General features: G+C 44.6%; 1 protein-coding gene across 2 annotated transcripts; it reads left to right on the forward strand.

Moving 5' to 3' along the window:
- The first annotated feature begins 265 nt into the window (after positions 1 to 265).
- LOC121531767 (DET1 homolog) lies at positions 266 to 14,667 on the forward strand. Of its 2 annotated transcripts, none has more exons than XM_041837201.1 (6): positions 266 to 555; positions 3,311 to 4,088; positions 4,223 to 4,576; positions 12,401 to 12,591; positions 12,841 to 13,032; positions 14,009 to 14,667. In XM_041837201.1, exons 2-6 carry the CDS (start codon positions 3,360 to 3,362, stop codon positions 14,196 to 14,198), a joined length of 1,656 nt encoding a protein of 551 aa, XP_041693135.1. In that variant the 5' UTR covers positions 266 to 555; positions 3,311 to 3,359; the 3' UTR covers positions 14,199 to 14,667. The 2 variants fall into 2 exon arrangements, with proteins under 2 accessions (XP_041693135.1, XP_041693136.1); XM_041837202.1 differs by having other exon boundaries at positions 266 to 440.
- The last annotated feature ends 210 nt before the right edge of the window (positions 14,668 to 14,877 follow it).

Genomic DNA, 14,877 nt, shown 5'->3' on the forward strand with positions numbered 1-14,877 from the left:
CTACAGGCTTACTACCAGTTCGTATTTTTAATACAGACACTCCTGACCTGCAAACCAATATTTAATTTCAAAATTTGTTAAAATTAGGTTAGGGTTAGGGTTAGGGTCAGGGTTAAGGTTAACGTACGGTTTGGATTTTGATTAGTCGTTGTGCAGGTCAGCAACGTCCTTAGAGTCCCCCCTTTGGTCAAGTTTGGCGTCTACATGATGCGATACTCTTTTCAACCTGAGTTTTCGTTTGGCGCTGTGAAGATTGATGAACAGTTCCACAGTAGAGGATGCATCTCTTGCTGCTTACGGCTCTCTGATCTCTCTTAGCTTGTTTTCTAGCTAGCGATCTAATGCTAACAACATGAAACAGTGTTGAGAAAACACGACATGTTCAGAAGAAATGTTCCAAGCTTGCCACACAATCGTATTTTATTGCCTGCCCCAAGACTGTAAGCTAACAAACGTTATTCCCGCATTTGTTCATCTGATTGTTTTTGTGACTGCAGTGCACTTGTAGCTAGCTAGCATAACGTTACTGACTTGACAATTCACAGCAAGCAACAGGTGAGTAACGTTATTGTTGCTAGATAGTGAATTATGCTGGCTTTGTAACTGTCTATGATTTAGCTAGTTACGTTTCGGGAAGCTTGTGCCGTGGCATAAAATATGGGCAACAAGCGAGCTAGTTCTGACTAGTTAACGTTAGTTTGTATGTAACGTTACTGTACGGAGAAAAGGGCCCAGTTTTTAAAAAGTTGCTGTATCTATCTTGGTTTCGCCTATCGGATAGGTTTAAATGCATAGAAATAGAACGCGATTACCCATTCAAATCAACTATTCGTCAGTTAAATTCATAACTATGCGTTTTAATCGAAAGCGAGATGTTTTAGGCTTGGTTATAGTAAAACACGCCAATTCTGGTCATTATTTTGACAGTTCGTTTTGGAAAAGTTACATATTTTAGTAGTACATCTAGCTCTTTTTACCCCTAGCTGTTCAACTCTACCATTGAAATCGTGATGTAGAGGCACGAAAAGGTGCCTACGTCATCTCAAGGGAGGGGTTCGGTATGAAATACACACCTTCTACTGCCGCGTTCAAAACTACTGAGAACTCGGGAAAAAAAACGAACTCCGAATGGGAAAAATCGTTGTGAACCGTCATCCAACTCGGAATTCCAACTCGACTTTCCGACCTGAAGATCACTGACTTCATGTTTTGACCTCGTATTTTTCCGAGTTCCCAGTTGTTTTGAACGCGGCATACATGTGCTGGATGGTACCAGCTCAAGGCTTACTATAAAATCAGGCGACGACGCGCCTTATTTGGCAATGGTCTTGGTAGGTGGAGTGTGCCAATATAGCACGCTAGATGGCTAATTAGCACAGGCGGTTACCTCTGTCTTCCGAAAAAAACAAAAAACATTAATAATTAAATAACCCCTGTCTTCCGTAAACAAACGCTGTATTAAAGGTTTGTAGTAATTTAACCTTATGTTTTTTGAAAATTATTTCTCGCAAATATGAAAGATACGTTCCTTATGTTTCCTAAACCGTACCGCATTTGTTAACATTTAGCTCAAGCAAAAGTCCCCCAGGAAGAAGATGCCTTCATCAGTAGGCCTAAAAGTTTTCTGAACCAAAATATAAATGCAACAATTTCAAGATTTTACTGAGTTACAATTCATATAAGAAAATCAGTCAATTTAAATAAATTCATTAGGCCCTAATCTATGGATTTCACATGATTGGGCAGGGGCACATTCTGATTGGCTGGGCTTGTCTCCCCAGTGGGTGGGCCTATGCCCTCCCAGGCCCATGCCCTCCCAGGCCCACCCACTGGGGAGACAAGCCCAGCCAATCAGAATTAGTTTTTCCCCCACAAAAGGGCTTTATTACAGACAGAAATACTTCTCAGTTTCATCAGTTGTCTGGGTGGCTGGTCTCAGATGATCCCTTAGGTAAAGAAGCCGGATGTGGAGGTCCTGGGCTGGCGTTGTTATATGTGGTCTGCAGTTTTTAGTCCGGTTGGACGTACTGACAAATTCTCTAAAATGATGTTGGAGGTGGCTTATGGTACAGAAATGAACATTCAATTCTCTGGCAACCGTTCTGGTGGACATTCCTGCAGTCAGCATGCGATTTGCACGCTCCCTCAAAACCTGAGGCATTGTGTGGCATTGTGTTGTGTGACAAAACTGCACATTTTAGAGTGGGCTTTTATTGTCCCCAGCACAAGGTGCACCTGTGTAATGATCGTGTTGTTTAATCAGCATCTTGATATGCCAGACCTGTCAGGTGGATGGATTATCTTGGCAAAGCAGAAATGCTCACTAACAGGGATGTAAACACATTTAGGCAGAACATTTGAGAGACATTTCTGGGATCTTTTATTCCAGCTCATGAAACATGGGACCAACACTTTACATGTTGCGTTTATAATTTTGTTAGAGAATGAAGAAAGTATCGCCAAGAACAGGAAAAACCTATGTCGGTGGTTTGTATGGGGCTTTCCTGTAACGGCCAGTAATGGACACCAAAATCTGGTTATATCACATTATCTGCCATACAATCTGTAGCTAGTGAAAAACATTACACCTGGGGTGCGTTCAGTATGACAGAATGGTGTTCAAAGTTTAATTCAACAGAAACAATACTATACTGAACGACCAGGAGTTTAGCAATTTCAAATGGCCACACCTCGCCACACCCACCAAATGGGAGCAAATGTACCTCAAAGGCCGTTGAAGAACGGTGCGCACCATTTTGGGGAAATGTGTCATTCAGTACTATAATAATAAATAATAATATGCCATTTAGCAGATGCTTTTATCCAAAGCGACTTACAGTCATGCGTGCATAAATTTTTACGTATGGGTGGTCCCGGGGATCGAACCCACTACGCTGGCGTTACAAGCGCCATGCTCTACCAATTGAGCTACAAAGGACCACAAACTGTCACACAACGTAGCGTTAAATCGAACTGAGGGCAGCCCAGGGGTGTATTCATTAGTATTAGGGTTAGTGTATTCATTAGTCGGACACTTGCAAAACGTTTTGCACCACAACAAAACTATTTGCAATGGAAACCTATTCTATTGGACAAATTGGGGTAGGTTCTTCCATTTTTCGTTTCCTTTTCTTCTGTTTGCTTCCAATGGTTCCGATTGGATCCTAGTGAATACACCCCTGATGTAACTAATTTGAGTTAGAAATTACCTGTATGATATTACAATGCTGATAAGCTGTTGCACTTTCAAATTAATTTTATATTGATTTAATCGTTTTGTATTACCTCTTTTACTATTTGCCATACATAGAGATTTGTGATGTAGCTACCAGTTGGTGGGAGTTGGCAACAATCAAGCTATGGAAGATGATTCCCCGACTCTGAAACCCAGGCGCATCCAGAACCAGAATGTGGTCCATCGACTGGAGCGGCGACGGATCTTCTCTGGCCGGGCTGCAGCCCACTGGTACCGTGTGCGCTGCTTCCACCAGAACCTTTTCCCCAACTTCACTGTGGTAAATGTAGAGAAGCCTCCCTGCTTCCTCCGCAAGTTCTCCCCAGATGGACGCTGCTTCATAGCCTTCTCCTCTGACCAGACCTCCCTGGAGATCTATGAGTACCAGGGCTGTCAGGCAGCTGAGGATCTGCTGCTTGGGCAGGATGGGGAAACCCTGGCCAACGGCAATGACCAGCGCTCCCTCAACATCCGTGGCCGCCTCTTTGAGCGCTTCTTTTCCCTCCTGCACGTCACTAATGTGGCCTCCAATGGAGAGCACCTGAACCGAGAGTGCAGCCTGTTTACTGATGACTGTCGCTATGTGATCGTGGGCTCAGCAGTCTACGTGCCTGAGGAGCCCTCTCCACACTTCTTTGAGGTGTACCGCAACAATGAGTCTGTGACTCCCAACCCCCGCTCTCCTCTGGAGGACTACTCACTGCACATCATTGACCTGCACACTGGGCGGCTTTGTGACACCAGGTCCTTCAAGTGTGACAAGATCATCCTCTCGCACAACCAGGGACTTTACCTCTACCGAAACATACTGGCTGTTCTTTCTGTTCAGCAGCAGACAATCCATGTCTTTCAGGTGTATATCTCAGCCTGCCACATCATCTGTACCCTATGCTTACCTGGTAGTGAGATTATAACATTAAACCATCCTGATTGAATGTTTTTATGAAATTAAATGAATGTTTTTATAGTGCTAATGTCATCCTGTAGGTGACATCAGAGGGGTTGTTTCTGGACGTGCGGACCATCGGTCGGTTCTGCTACGAGGACGACCTCCTGACTCTGTCTGCGGTGTATACTGAGGCCCAGGCTGAGGGCCAGCCAGGCTTCTCCCGCCTCTACAAGGAGAAGACCATCAACTCCCTGAAGCACAGACTACTAGTCTACCTGTGGAGACGGGCTGAGCAGGACGGCAGCGCCACCGCCAAGCGACGCTTCTTCCAGTTCTTTGACCAGCTGAGACAGCTGAGGATGTGGAAGATGCAGCTGCTGGATGAGCACCACCTCTTCATTAAATACACCAGCGAGGATGTGGTCACCCTGCGAGTCACTGACCCCTCCCAGGTACACCTAATTAAGGATCTCTAGTGGTAATTTGAAACCAAATTATTTTAGGCAGGGGAGAACAGAGCTATGCGGGGGGGGGCCTGTCCCACCTGTATAATGGTAGGTGAAACGGTGGAAAGCACTATCTGGAAATCCACTGTCTGCGATTGTTTGAATTAGTTATTCTATATCCTACATTAGGGGACTGTGGATTAGTAACAAAATCAAATCAAATTTTATTTGTCACATGCGCCGAATACAACTGGTGTAGACTTAACTGTGAAATGCTTGCTTACAAGCCCTTCCCAACGATTAAGAGTTTTTAAAAAATGGTAACACGAAGAATAAAATAAAAACACAAGAATGGAGCTATATAAATCAAATCAAATTTTATTTGTCACATACACGTGTTTAGCAGATGTTATTGCTGGTGTTGGGAAGTGCACCCTCTGCTGTTTCCTGAAGTCCACGATCATCTCCTTTGTTTTGTTGATGTTGAGTGAGAGGTTATTTTCCTGGCACCACACTCCCAGAGCCCTCACCTCCTCCCTGTAAGCAGTCTCTTCATTGTTGGGAATCAAGCCTACTACTGTTGTGTCGTCTGCAAACTTGATGATTGAGTTGGAGGCGTGCTTGGCAACACAGTCATGGGTGAACAGGGAGTACAGGAGTGGGCTGAGCATGCACCCTTGTGGGGCCCCAGTGTTGAGGATCAGCGAAGTGGAGGTGTTGTTTCCTACCTTCACCACCTGGGGGCGGCCCGTCAGGAAGTACAGGACCCAGTTGCACAGGGCGGGGTTCAGACCCAGGGCCTCAAGCTTAATGATGAGCTTGGAGGGTACTATGGTGTTGAATGCTGAGCTATACTCAATGAGCAGCATTCTTACATAGGTATTCTTGTCCAGATGGGATAGGGCAGAGTGATGGCGATTGCATCGTCTGTGGATCTATTGGGGCGGTAAGCAAATTGAAGTGGGTCTAGGGTGGCAGGTAAGGTAGAGGTGATATGATCCTTGACTAGTCTCTCAAAGCACTTCATTATGACAGAGGTGAGTGCTACAGGGCGATAGTCGTTTAGTTCAGGTACCTTTGCTTTCTTGGGTACAGGAACAATGGTGGCCATCTTGAATCATATGGGGACAGCAGACTGGGATAGGGAGAGATTGAATATATCCATGAACACACCAGCCAGCTGGTCTGTGCATGCTCTGGGGACGCGGCTAGGGTGCCGTCTGGGCGGCAGCCTTGCGAGGGTTAACACGTTTAAATGTTTTACTCATGTCTGCCACGGAGATGGAGAGCCCACAGTCCTTGGTAGCCGGCCGCGTCGGTGGCACTGTGTTATCCTCAAAGCGGGCGAAGAAGGTGTTTAGCTTGTCCGGAAGCAAGATGTTGGTCTCGGCGACGTGGCTGGTTTTCCTTTTGTAGTCCGTGATTGTCTGTAGACCCTGCCACATACGTCTCGTGTCTGAGCCGTTGAATTGCGACTCCACTTTGTCTCTATACTGACGTTTTGCTTGTTTGATTGCCTTGCGGAGTGAATAACTACACTGTTTGTATTCGGCCATATTCCCAGTCACCTTGCCATGGTTAAATGCGGTGGTTGGCGCTTTCAGTTTCGCGCGAATGCTGCCATCTATCCACGGTTTCTGGTTAGGGTAGGTTTTAATAGTCACAGTGGGTACGACATCTCCTATACACTTCCTGATATACTCAATTACCGTATCGGTGTATTCGTCTAAATTATTTTCGCAAGCTACCCGGAACATATCCCAGTCCGCGTGATCAAAACAATCCTGAAGCGTGGATTCCGATTGGTCAGACCAGCGTTGAATAGTCCTTAGCACGGGTACTTCTTGTTTGGGTTTCTGCATATAGGAAGGGAGAAGCAAAATGCAGTCGTGGTCAGATTTGCCGAAAGGAGGGCGGGGGAGGGCCTTGTAAGCATCGCGGAAGTTTGAATAACAGTGGTCCAGTGTTTTAGCAGCGCGAGTACTACAGTCGATCTGTTGATAGAACTTTGGCAGCCTAGTCCTCAAATTTGCATTGTTAAAATCCCCAGCTACAATAAATGCAGCCTCAGGATATGTGGTTTCTAGTTTGCATAAGGTCCAGTGAAGTTCTTTGAGGGCCGTTGTGGTATCGGCCATGGCTATAACGGAGGAACATTGTCTTCGGAGATAATACGGTCTGCATTTGATTGTGAGGTATTCTAGGTCGGGTGAACAAAAGGACTTAAGTTCCTGTATGCTACTACAATTACACCATAAGTTGTTAATCATGAAACATACACCTCCGCCCTTCTGCTTCCCGGAGAGATATTTATTCCTATCTGCGCGATGAACTGAGAATCCCTCTGGCTGGACCGATTCCGACAGAGCCATGTTTCCGTGAAACAAAGTATGTTACAAGCCCTGATGTCTCTCTGGAAAGAAATCCTTGCTCTGAGCTCATCAACTTTGTTATCCAAAGACTGAACATTAGCGAGTAATATACTCTGAAGCGGTGGGTGGTGTGTGCGCCTCCTAAGTCGAACCAGCAGGCTGCCTCGAGTGCCTCTCCTCCACCGGCGACGTTTTGGGTCGGCCTCTGGAATCAATTCAATTGCTCTGGAGAGCGCAAACAAAGGATCTGCTTCAGGGAAGTCGTATTCCTGGTCGTAATGCTGGTAGTTCTAGTGAGTTACCGCCGCACTGATATCCAGTAGTTCTTCCTGGCTGTATGTAATGACACAAAATATTTCCTGAGCTAATAATGTAAAAAATAATACATAAAAAAACAAAATAACGTAAAGTTTCCTAAGAGCTAGTCGCGAGCCAGTCGCGATGCCGCCATCTTCTGTTTATATACAGGAAGTACCAGTACCGTAATCAATGTGCAGTACGAGGTACAACGTATTTGAGGTAGATATGTACATGAAGGTAGGGTAAAGTGACTAGGCATCAGGATAGATAATAATAAGAGTAAAATAAAGAACAGCGTAGCAGCAGCAAAATATGAGTGTAAAAGTGTGTGTGTAATGTGTATGTGTGTTGTCGGTATGCATTTGTGTTATGTGTGTGTATGTGCGTATGTAGGGAATGTGTGTGGGAGTGTCAATGTAGTGTGTGAGTGAGTGTGTGTGTATGATGTGTGTGTGTGTATATATATATATATATATATATATAGTCTAGTGAGTGTGCGTAGGGTCAGTGCAGATAGTTTGGGGACCATTAATTGACGATTTAGCAATCTTATGTTTTGGGGGTAGAAACTGTCTCGGAGCCTGTTGGTCCGAGAGCCGATGCTCCAGTACCGTTTGCCGGACGGCAGCAGAGTGAACAGTCTATGGCTTGGGTGGCTGGAGTCTTTGGCAATTTTTGATATAGAGGTTCTGGATGGCAGGGAGCTTGGCCCCAGTGATGTACTGGGCTGTCCGCACCATCCTCTGTAGCGCTTTGCAGTTAAGGGTGGTACATTTGCCATACCAAGCGGTGATGCAGCCAGTCAAGATGCTCTCAATGGTGCAGTTGTAGAACTTTTTGAGGATCCGAGGGCCCATGACCAATCTTTTCAGCCTCCTTAGGGGGAAGAGGCGCTGCCGTGCCCTCTTCACGACAGTGTGGGTGTGTGTGGACCATGTTAAGTCCTTAGTGATGTGGACGCCAAGGAACTTGACGCTAATGTTCCATCTAAGCTACGCGCGTGCGCGCAGTAGCCCTGAGACTGCCGCGCAGCTCCCCTGGGACTGCCGCACAGAAGAAATACTGTATCATCCCACGGAGAGAAGAATGAGATTGAACTTCACACAACTTTCTAGAATTTTCCCTCTTAGGTAACACTATCAGCGGTTCCCTTTACTGTGGCAATTGTGATCGAATCGACGCAATATTAGTCACTTTCAATGCAACATACTGAAACAAAACAAACTATGCAAGAGATTTTGTTGTAGGCAGAACACATCGTAGTAGGATTCTATTGCATTGACACGCACTACTCTACACAGACCGGTGCGGCATAACCAATCAGAGCTGCAGTAGGTCTATATGCAAATAGACCATTGCCATATATGGATCTGTGCCATTTACTTTGATCTGGACTCTCTTTACGGCTGTGGTCGTGAGAAGATATGCTTGTTTTGAGATCAAAGCGAGAGCTGCATGTAGCCATATGTGCACATTTTGTTCATGTCCTCTGCTAGTTAGTGAGTTATTAGCCCAGTTATAGATCATTTGTAGTCAGCAATAGGGGAGTGATTGCTTCCTACAAGAGCACAAAACGTGTACATTTCTAGACATCTTGGAAAAGTGAGTCAGGTAAAGAGCTTTTTTTACGTGTTAAAGGGGCAGTGTTGTATTTTGAGACGGGCTTGAATAAGCTAAGTAGCCAATAGACAGAGGGTAGCATAATTTGTCTGATTCTCTGTAATCAATCAATTTTCAATCAATCAATCAATTTTATTTTATATAGCCCTTCTTACATCAGCTAATATCTCGAAGTGCTGTACAGAAACCCAGCCTAAAACCCCAAACAGCTAGTAATGCAGGTGTAGAAGCACGGTGGCTAGGAAAAACTCCCTAGAAAGGCGAAAACCTAGGAAGAAACCTAGAGAGGAACCAGGCTATGAGGGGTGGCCAGTCCTCTTCTGGCTGTGCCGGGTGAAGATTATAACAGAACCATGCCAAGATGTTCAAAAATGTTCATAAGTGACAAGCATGGTCAAATAATAATCAGGAATAAATCTCAGTTGGCTTTTCATAGCCGATCATTAAGAGTTGAAAACAGCAGGTCTGGGACAGGTAGGGGTTCCATAACCGCAGGCAGAACAGTTGAAACTGGAATAGCAGCAAGGTATGCGAATAATAATGAATTTTATTTTGTAAAGTGGTTTCTTGCATCAAACAACACAACACCATTTTCAGTCACCTCCTTGTCTGAAGGACAAGTGGATACATTTGACATTTTAGTCATTTAGCAGACGCTCTTATCCAGAGCGACTTACAGTTAGTGAGTGCATACATTTTTCATACTGGCCCCCCGTGGGAATTGAACCCACAACCCTGGCGTTGCAAGCGCCATACTCTACCAACTGAGCTACAGGAGGCCTACAGGTTAATGTAAAGCCCTGCATGTTTTTTTTAAAAGTCTCATGGAATGGAGTCCTACTCAATGATAGAACAGGTATTTCCATGTTAAAATGTTATGGGATGCATTTTCTCCATTGTTTTTGATGGTAGACCACTCTGGTAGGCCTACATTATGATCAAATAGCCACAGTACCCTACTTGGCCACTTATAAAACTGTAACTTAAAGCGGGTACAGCCTCAGTATTCACAGTAAACGTGAATCTTCAAAATGCTCAAGTTTTGCAGACATGAAATTTGATCAGGGCCGAAAAAATGGAGGGAACATTGCTTGACACTCTTGACCCGCTCCACAACAGCCCCGTCAATGTGGAAGGGGGATACTTTCTCCTATAGTCCACGATCAGCTACTTGGTCTTACTCACGTTGAGGGAGAGGTTGTTGTCCTGGCATTACACTGCTAAGTCTCTGACCTCCTCCCTGTAGGCTGACTCCTCGCCTTCGGTGACCAGTCCTACCACAGTCATGTCGTCAGCAAACTTGATGACTAAGCACACACCCCTGACGCGGCCCCGTGTTGACGTGGCAGAGGTGTTGTTGCCTACCCTCACCACCTGGGGCCGGCCCGTCGAAGTCCAGGGCGCCTCATTTATCAATCATGCGTAGGCACAAATCTGTGCGGAAACTATTTGTGGGATCATTTCCACGCAAAGTGTGAGATTTTTCAATATGAACGTTGGCTTGAGTGTGTGTAAATTTACGCACAGTACCAAGTTGTGGAATAAGGGAACTGCTTATCAAGTGTAGAGTGGGGAAAATATACAGTACCAGTCAAAAGTTTGGACACACCTACTCATTCCAGGGTTTTTCTTTATTTGTACTATTTTCCACATTGTAGAATAATAGTGAAGACATCAAAACTATGAAACCAAAAAAGTGTTAAACAAATCAAAATATATTTTATATTTGAGATTCTTCAAAGTAGCCACCCTTTGCCTTAATGACAGCATTGCACACTCTTGGCATTCTCTCAACCAGCTTCATGAGGTAGTCACCTGGAATGCATTTCAATTAAAAGGTGTGCCTTGTTCATTTGTGGAATTTCTTTCCTTAATGCGTTTGAGCCAATCAGTTGTGTTGTGACAAGGTAGGGTTGGTATACAGAAGATAGCCCTATTTGGTAAAAGACCAAGTCCATATTATGGCAAGAACAGCTCAAATAAGCAAAGAGAAATGACAGTCCATCATTACTTTAAGACATGAATGTCAGTCAATCCGTAAAATTTCAAGAACTTTGTTAGTGAGTGTCTGGAGTCTGGAGACCAAATTGGAGATTTTTGGTTCAAACCGCCGTGTCTTTGTGAGACGTGGTGTGGGTGAACGGATGATCTCCGCATCTGTAGTTCCCACTATAAAGCATGGAGGAGGTGTTATGGTGTAGGGGTGATTTGCTGGTGACACTGTCTGTGATTTATTTAGAATTCAAGGCACACTTAACCATCATGGCTAGCACAGCATTCTGCAGCGATACGCCATCCCATCTGGTTTGGGCTTAGGGGGACTATTATTTGTTTTTCAACAGGACAATGACCCAACACACCTCCAGGCTGTGTAAGGGCTATTTTACCAAGAAGGAGAGTGATGGAGTGCTGCATCAGATGACCTGGCCTCCAAAATCCCCTGACCTCAACTCAATTGAGATGGTTTGGTATGAGTCGGACTGCAGAGTGAAGGAAAAGCAGCCAACAAGTGCTCAGCATATGTGGGAACTCCTTCAAGACTGTTGGAAAAGCATTCCAGGTGAAGCTGGTTGAGAGAATGCCAAGAGTGTGCAAAGCTGTCATCAAGGCAAAAGGTGGCTATTTGAAGAATCTAGAATATAAAATATATTTTGATTTGTTTAGCACTTTTTTGGTTACTACATGATTCCATATGTGTTATTTAATAGTTTTGATGTGTTCACTATTATTCTACAATGTAAAAATAAAGAAAAACCCTTGAATGAGTAGGTGTGTCCAAACTTTTGACTGGTACTGTAGTTATTTCCCCTCTTGTCCAGGTGGGAGAGGGCAATTGCGGTGGGTCTGGGATGATGGTGTTGATGTGTGTCATGACCAGCCTTTCAAAGCACTTCATAATTACAGATGCGAGTGCTACAGGGCAATGGTCATTTAGGCAGGTTACCTTGGAGCACTTGGGAACAGGGACAATGGTGGTCAGTTTGAAACATGTTGGGATTACAGACTTGGACAAGGAGAGATTGAAAATGTCTGTGAAGACACTTGCCGGCTGGTCAGCGCATGCTTTTAGAACGCACCCTGGTATTCCGTCTGGCCCGGCGGCCTTGTGATTGTTAACCTGTTTAAATGATTTGCTCACACCGGCCATGGAGAGCTGGATCACACAGTCATCCTGAAAAACTTGGGCTTTCACGCAAGGCAGTGTTATATTCCTCAAAGAGAGCATAAAAGGCATTTGGCTCGTTTGAGAGTTCTGCATCGCTGGGCAACTCACTGGGCAACTCCCTTTGTCATCTGTTATCGTCTGCAAGCCCTGCCACATACGACGGGCATCTGAGCCGCTGTAATAGGATTCCACCTTCCTCCTATACTGTAGGTTGGGGCAAATGCTCATTCCCTATTGCTTAGAAAACTTCTTCTGATTTGAAATATTGATTCTGTCTCAGAGTGCACCTATATTTCAAATATGATTTGTTGCTGATGCGTTAGTGCATGTCCTTTACATTCTTACCTTCATATCTGTCTGCTCTTCTCTCAGCCCTCATTCTTTGTAGTGTACAACATGGTGTCGACAGAGGTGTTGGCGGTCTTTGAGAACACTTCTGACAAACTTCTGGAGCTGTTTGAGAACTTCTGTGACCTGTTCCGGAACGCTACGCTCCACAGCGAAGCTGTTCAGTTCCCCTGCTCAGCCTCCAGCAACAACTTTGCACGGCAGGTCCAGAGAAGGTATTGTTGGTCGGGGAGGGAGGCTTACCACTGGGCTAACATGAAAAGAACTTCATACAGTGTGGCACAATCCAAAGGCTAGTAAATTGAACCAATTTAGAGAAATTAGCGCCTAAAAACAATGTTTTGTCAAATTCTGAGAATGTCAGAGTATTCCTTAAAATAATTCTGCTAAGTGACTCAGAAATTACACCTTTTTTGTTCCATTGACAGTGTGAATTCTTACTGCTTATGCTCCCTCCTGGTCAGGTTCAAAGACACCATAGTGAATGCAAAGTACGGCGGTCACACTGAGGCGGTGAGGAGGCTGCTGGGACAGCTACCCATCAGTGCTCAGTCCTACAGCAGCAGCCCCTACCTGGATCTTTCCCTCTTCAGTTACGACGACAAGTGGGTATCTGTGATGGAGCGGCCCAAAACATGTGGAGACCACCCCATCCGGTAACATTGGCTAGATAATGCAGGATTTCTAAAATGTGTTTTTCTGTCAAATAAAAATGTGTGTTGTGCCCTGGTAAATATTACACTATCAATTTCTACCCTAAAACCGTCAATTAATAGAACAGGTGTTTATTTGCTTCAACCGCTGAGCTGCCTTGGTGTCTGTTGGAGACATCAATCATTCAGTGCGAGATAGAGATTCTCTTTGATTCCACCGGAGCAGACTGGCAAAATGAGTGAATGCATAATTACACTTTTTTGACCAGGCGTGTATTAAAGACGAGCATTCATTATTATGAGCTAAAATGTGAAACGATGCCCAGACATTATAAGAGGCCGGCACTTGTTGGAGACTGTGTTTTGAATAGAAGTTTTATGGTAATGGTAAGCTCTCTTGTTATTGGAAGTTTTACATTAGTTTGGAAATGGAAACTACAATAACTAATACATTATGACAACTTTTGGTATATCTGTTCCTAGATACCAATTTATTTATTTTTTTATACTGCGAGATTCTGGCAATTAAGCCCTTCTACTTACCCAGAGTCAGATGAACTCGTGGATACCCTTTTTGACTCTGCGAGCAGTATGAAGAAAGTTGGGTAGTTTTGCAAGCCAATGCTAACTAGCATTAGCGCAATGACTGGAAGTCTAAAGGTACGCTAGCATATGCAAAAATCTGAAAATATCTAAGATATCTTGCTTGTTACTGAAAAAAACCTAATCTACTGTGTTTGCTGCATTTTGGGGATTCTCCAATGCATATCCTAGCGTACCTGTAGACTTCCAGTCATTGCGCTAATGCTAGTTAGCTTTGCCTCGCAAAACTATCTCCAACTTAATTCATACTGCATGCAGAGACATAAAAATGGTTTCCATGATTTCATTTGACTCTGGGTAAATATAGAAATCTCACCATATCCCTTTAGACTTGCATTTCAAAAAGCTCAGACTGTGTTTTTCTTATTAACTGCAGATTTTATGCTCGGGACTCTGGATTGCTGAAGTTCAAGATCCAGGCAGGCCTGCTGGGCCGGCCCATTAACCATGCCGTCCGGCGGCTGGTGGCGTTCACATTCCACCCCTTTGAGCCGTTCGCCATCTCAGTACAGAGGACCAACGCTGAGTATGTGGTGAATTTCCACATGCGGCATGTCTGTGTATGAGAGGAAGGCAGACCTGGAGAACTGTAGAGCAAACAGCGGCCATTCTGCCTTTTCCTCTCCCCCTAGTGTGAAGAACACAATAAGACTGGACTGTGGGAGGCACCAGTTGAAGTTGAAATGGGGAGCTTGGGATGGGTTGGTATAGATTCCTTACAGGACCAAATATGTTTAGGCTTTTCCAAATCACCACATACTTTTATGTTTTTGGTCAAATTTGATTCTTATACATGTATTTGTATTTTTTGTTTTATTTGTATTTTATTTCAATAAGTGATTTAATCATTGATTGTGATTTTTTAAAGGTTATTATGAATATTTTGCTACAGTAAAAGCTATTTTCCATAATATGCTTCGCTGAGTGGACCTAGTTATTAGCCTGATTGCCCCCCTTGTATAGCCTCCCGAGTGGCGCAGTGGTCGAAGGCACTGCATCGCAGTGCTAGCTGTGCCACTAGAGATCCTGGTTCGAATCCAGGCTCTGTCGTAGCCGGCCGCGACCGGGAGACCCATGGGGCGGCGCACAATTGGCCCAGCGTCGTCCAGGGTAGGGGAGGGAATGGCCGGCAGGGGATGTTGGTAGAGCATGGCGTTTGCAATGCCAGGGTTGTGGGTTCGATTCCCACGGGGGGGGGGGGCAGTATGAAAAAATTAAAATATATAATGTATGCACTCACTAACT

Source organism: Coregonus clupeaformis, chromosome 19 (genome assembly GCF_020615455.1).
Source record: "Coregonus clupeaformis isolate EN_2021a chromosome 19, ASM2061545v1, whole genome shotgun sequence".
Taxonomy (NCBI): domain Eukaryota; kingdom Metazoa; phylum Chordata; class Actinopteri; order Salmoniformes; family Salmonidae; genus Coregonus; species Coregonus clupeaformis.

Excerpts from the sequence above, each read along its gene's own strand:
- LOC121531767 (XM_041837201.1), top strand. The coding sequence starts at position 3,360 with ATGGAAGATGATTCCCCGACTCTGAAACCCAGGCGCATCCAGAACCAG. Across the intron at positions 4,577-12,400 it reads GAGTCACTGACCCCTCCCAG|CCCTCATTCTTTGTAGTGTA; the intron begins GTACACCTAATT and ends CTCTTCTCTCAG. Across the intron at positions 12,592-12,840 it reads GCACGGCAGGTCCAGAGAAG|GTTCAAAGACACCATAGTGA; the intron begins GTATTGTTGGTC and ends CCTCCTGGTCAG.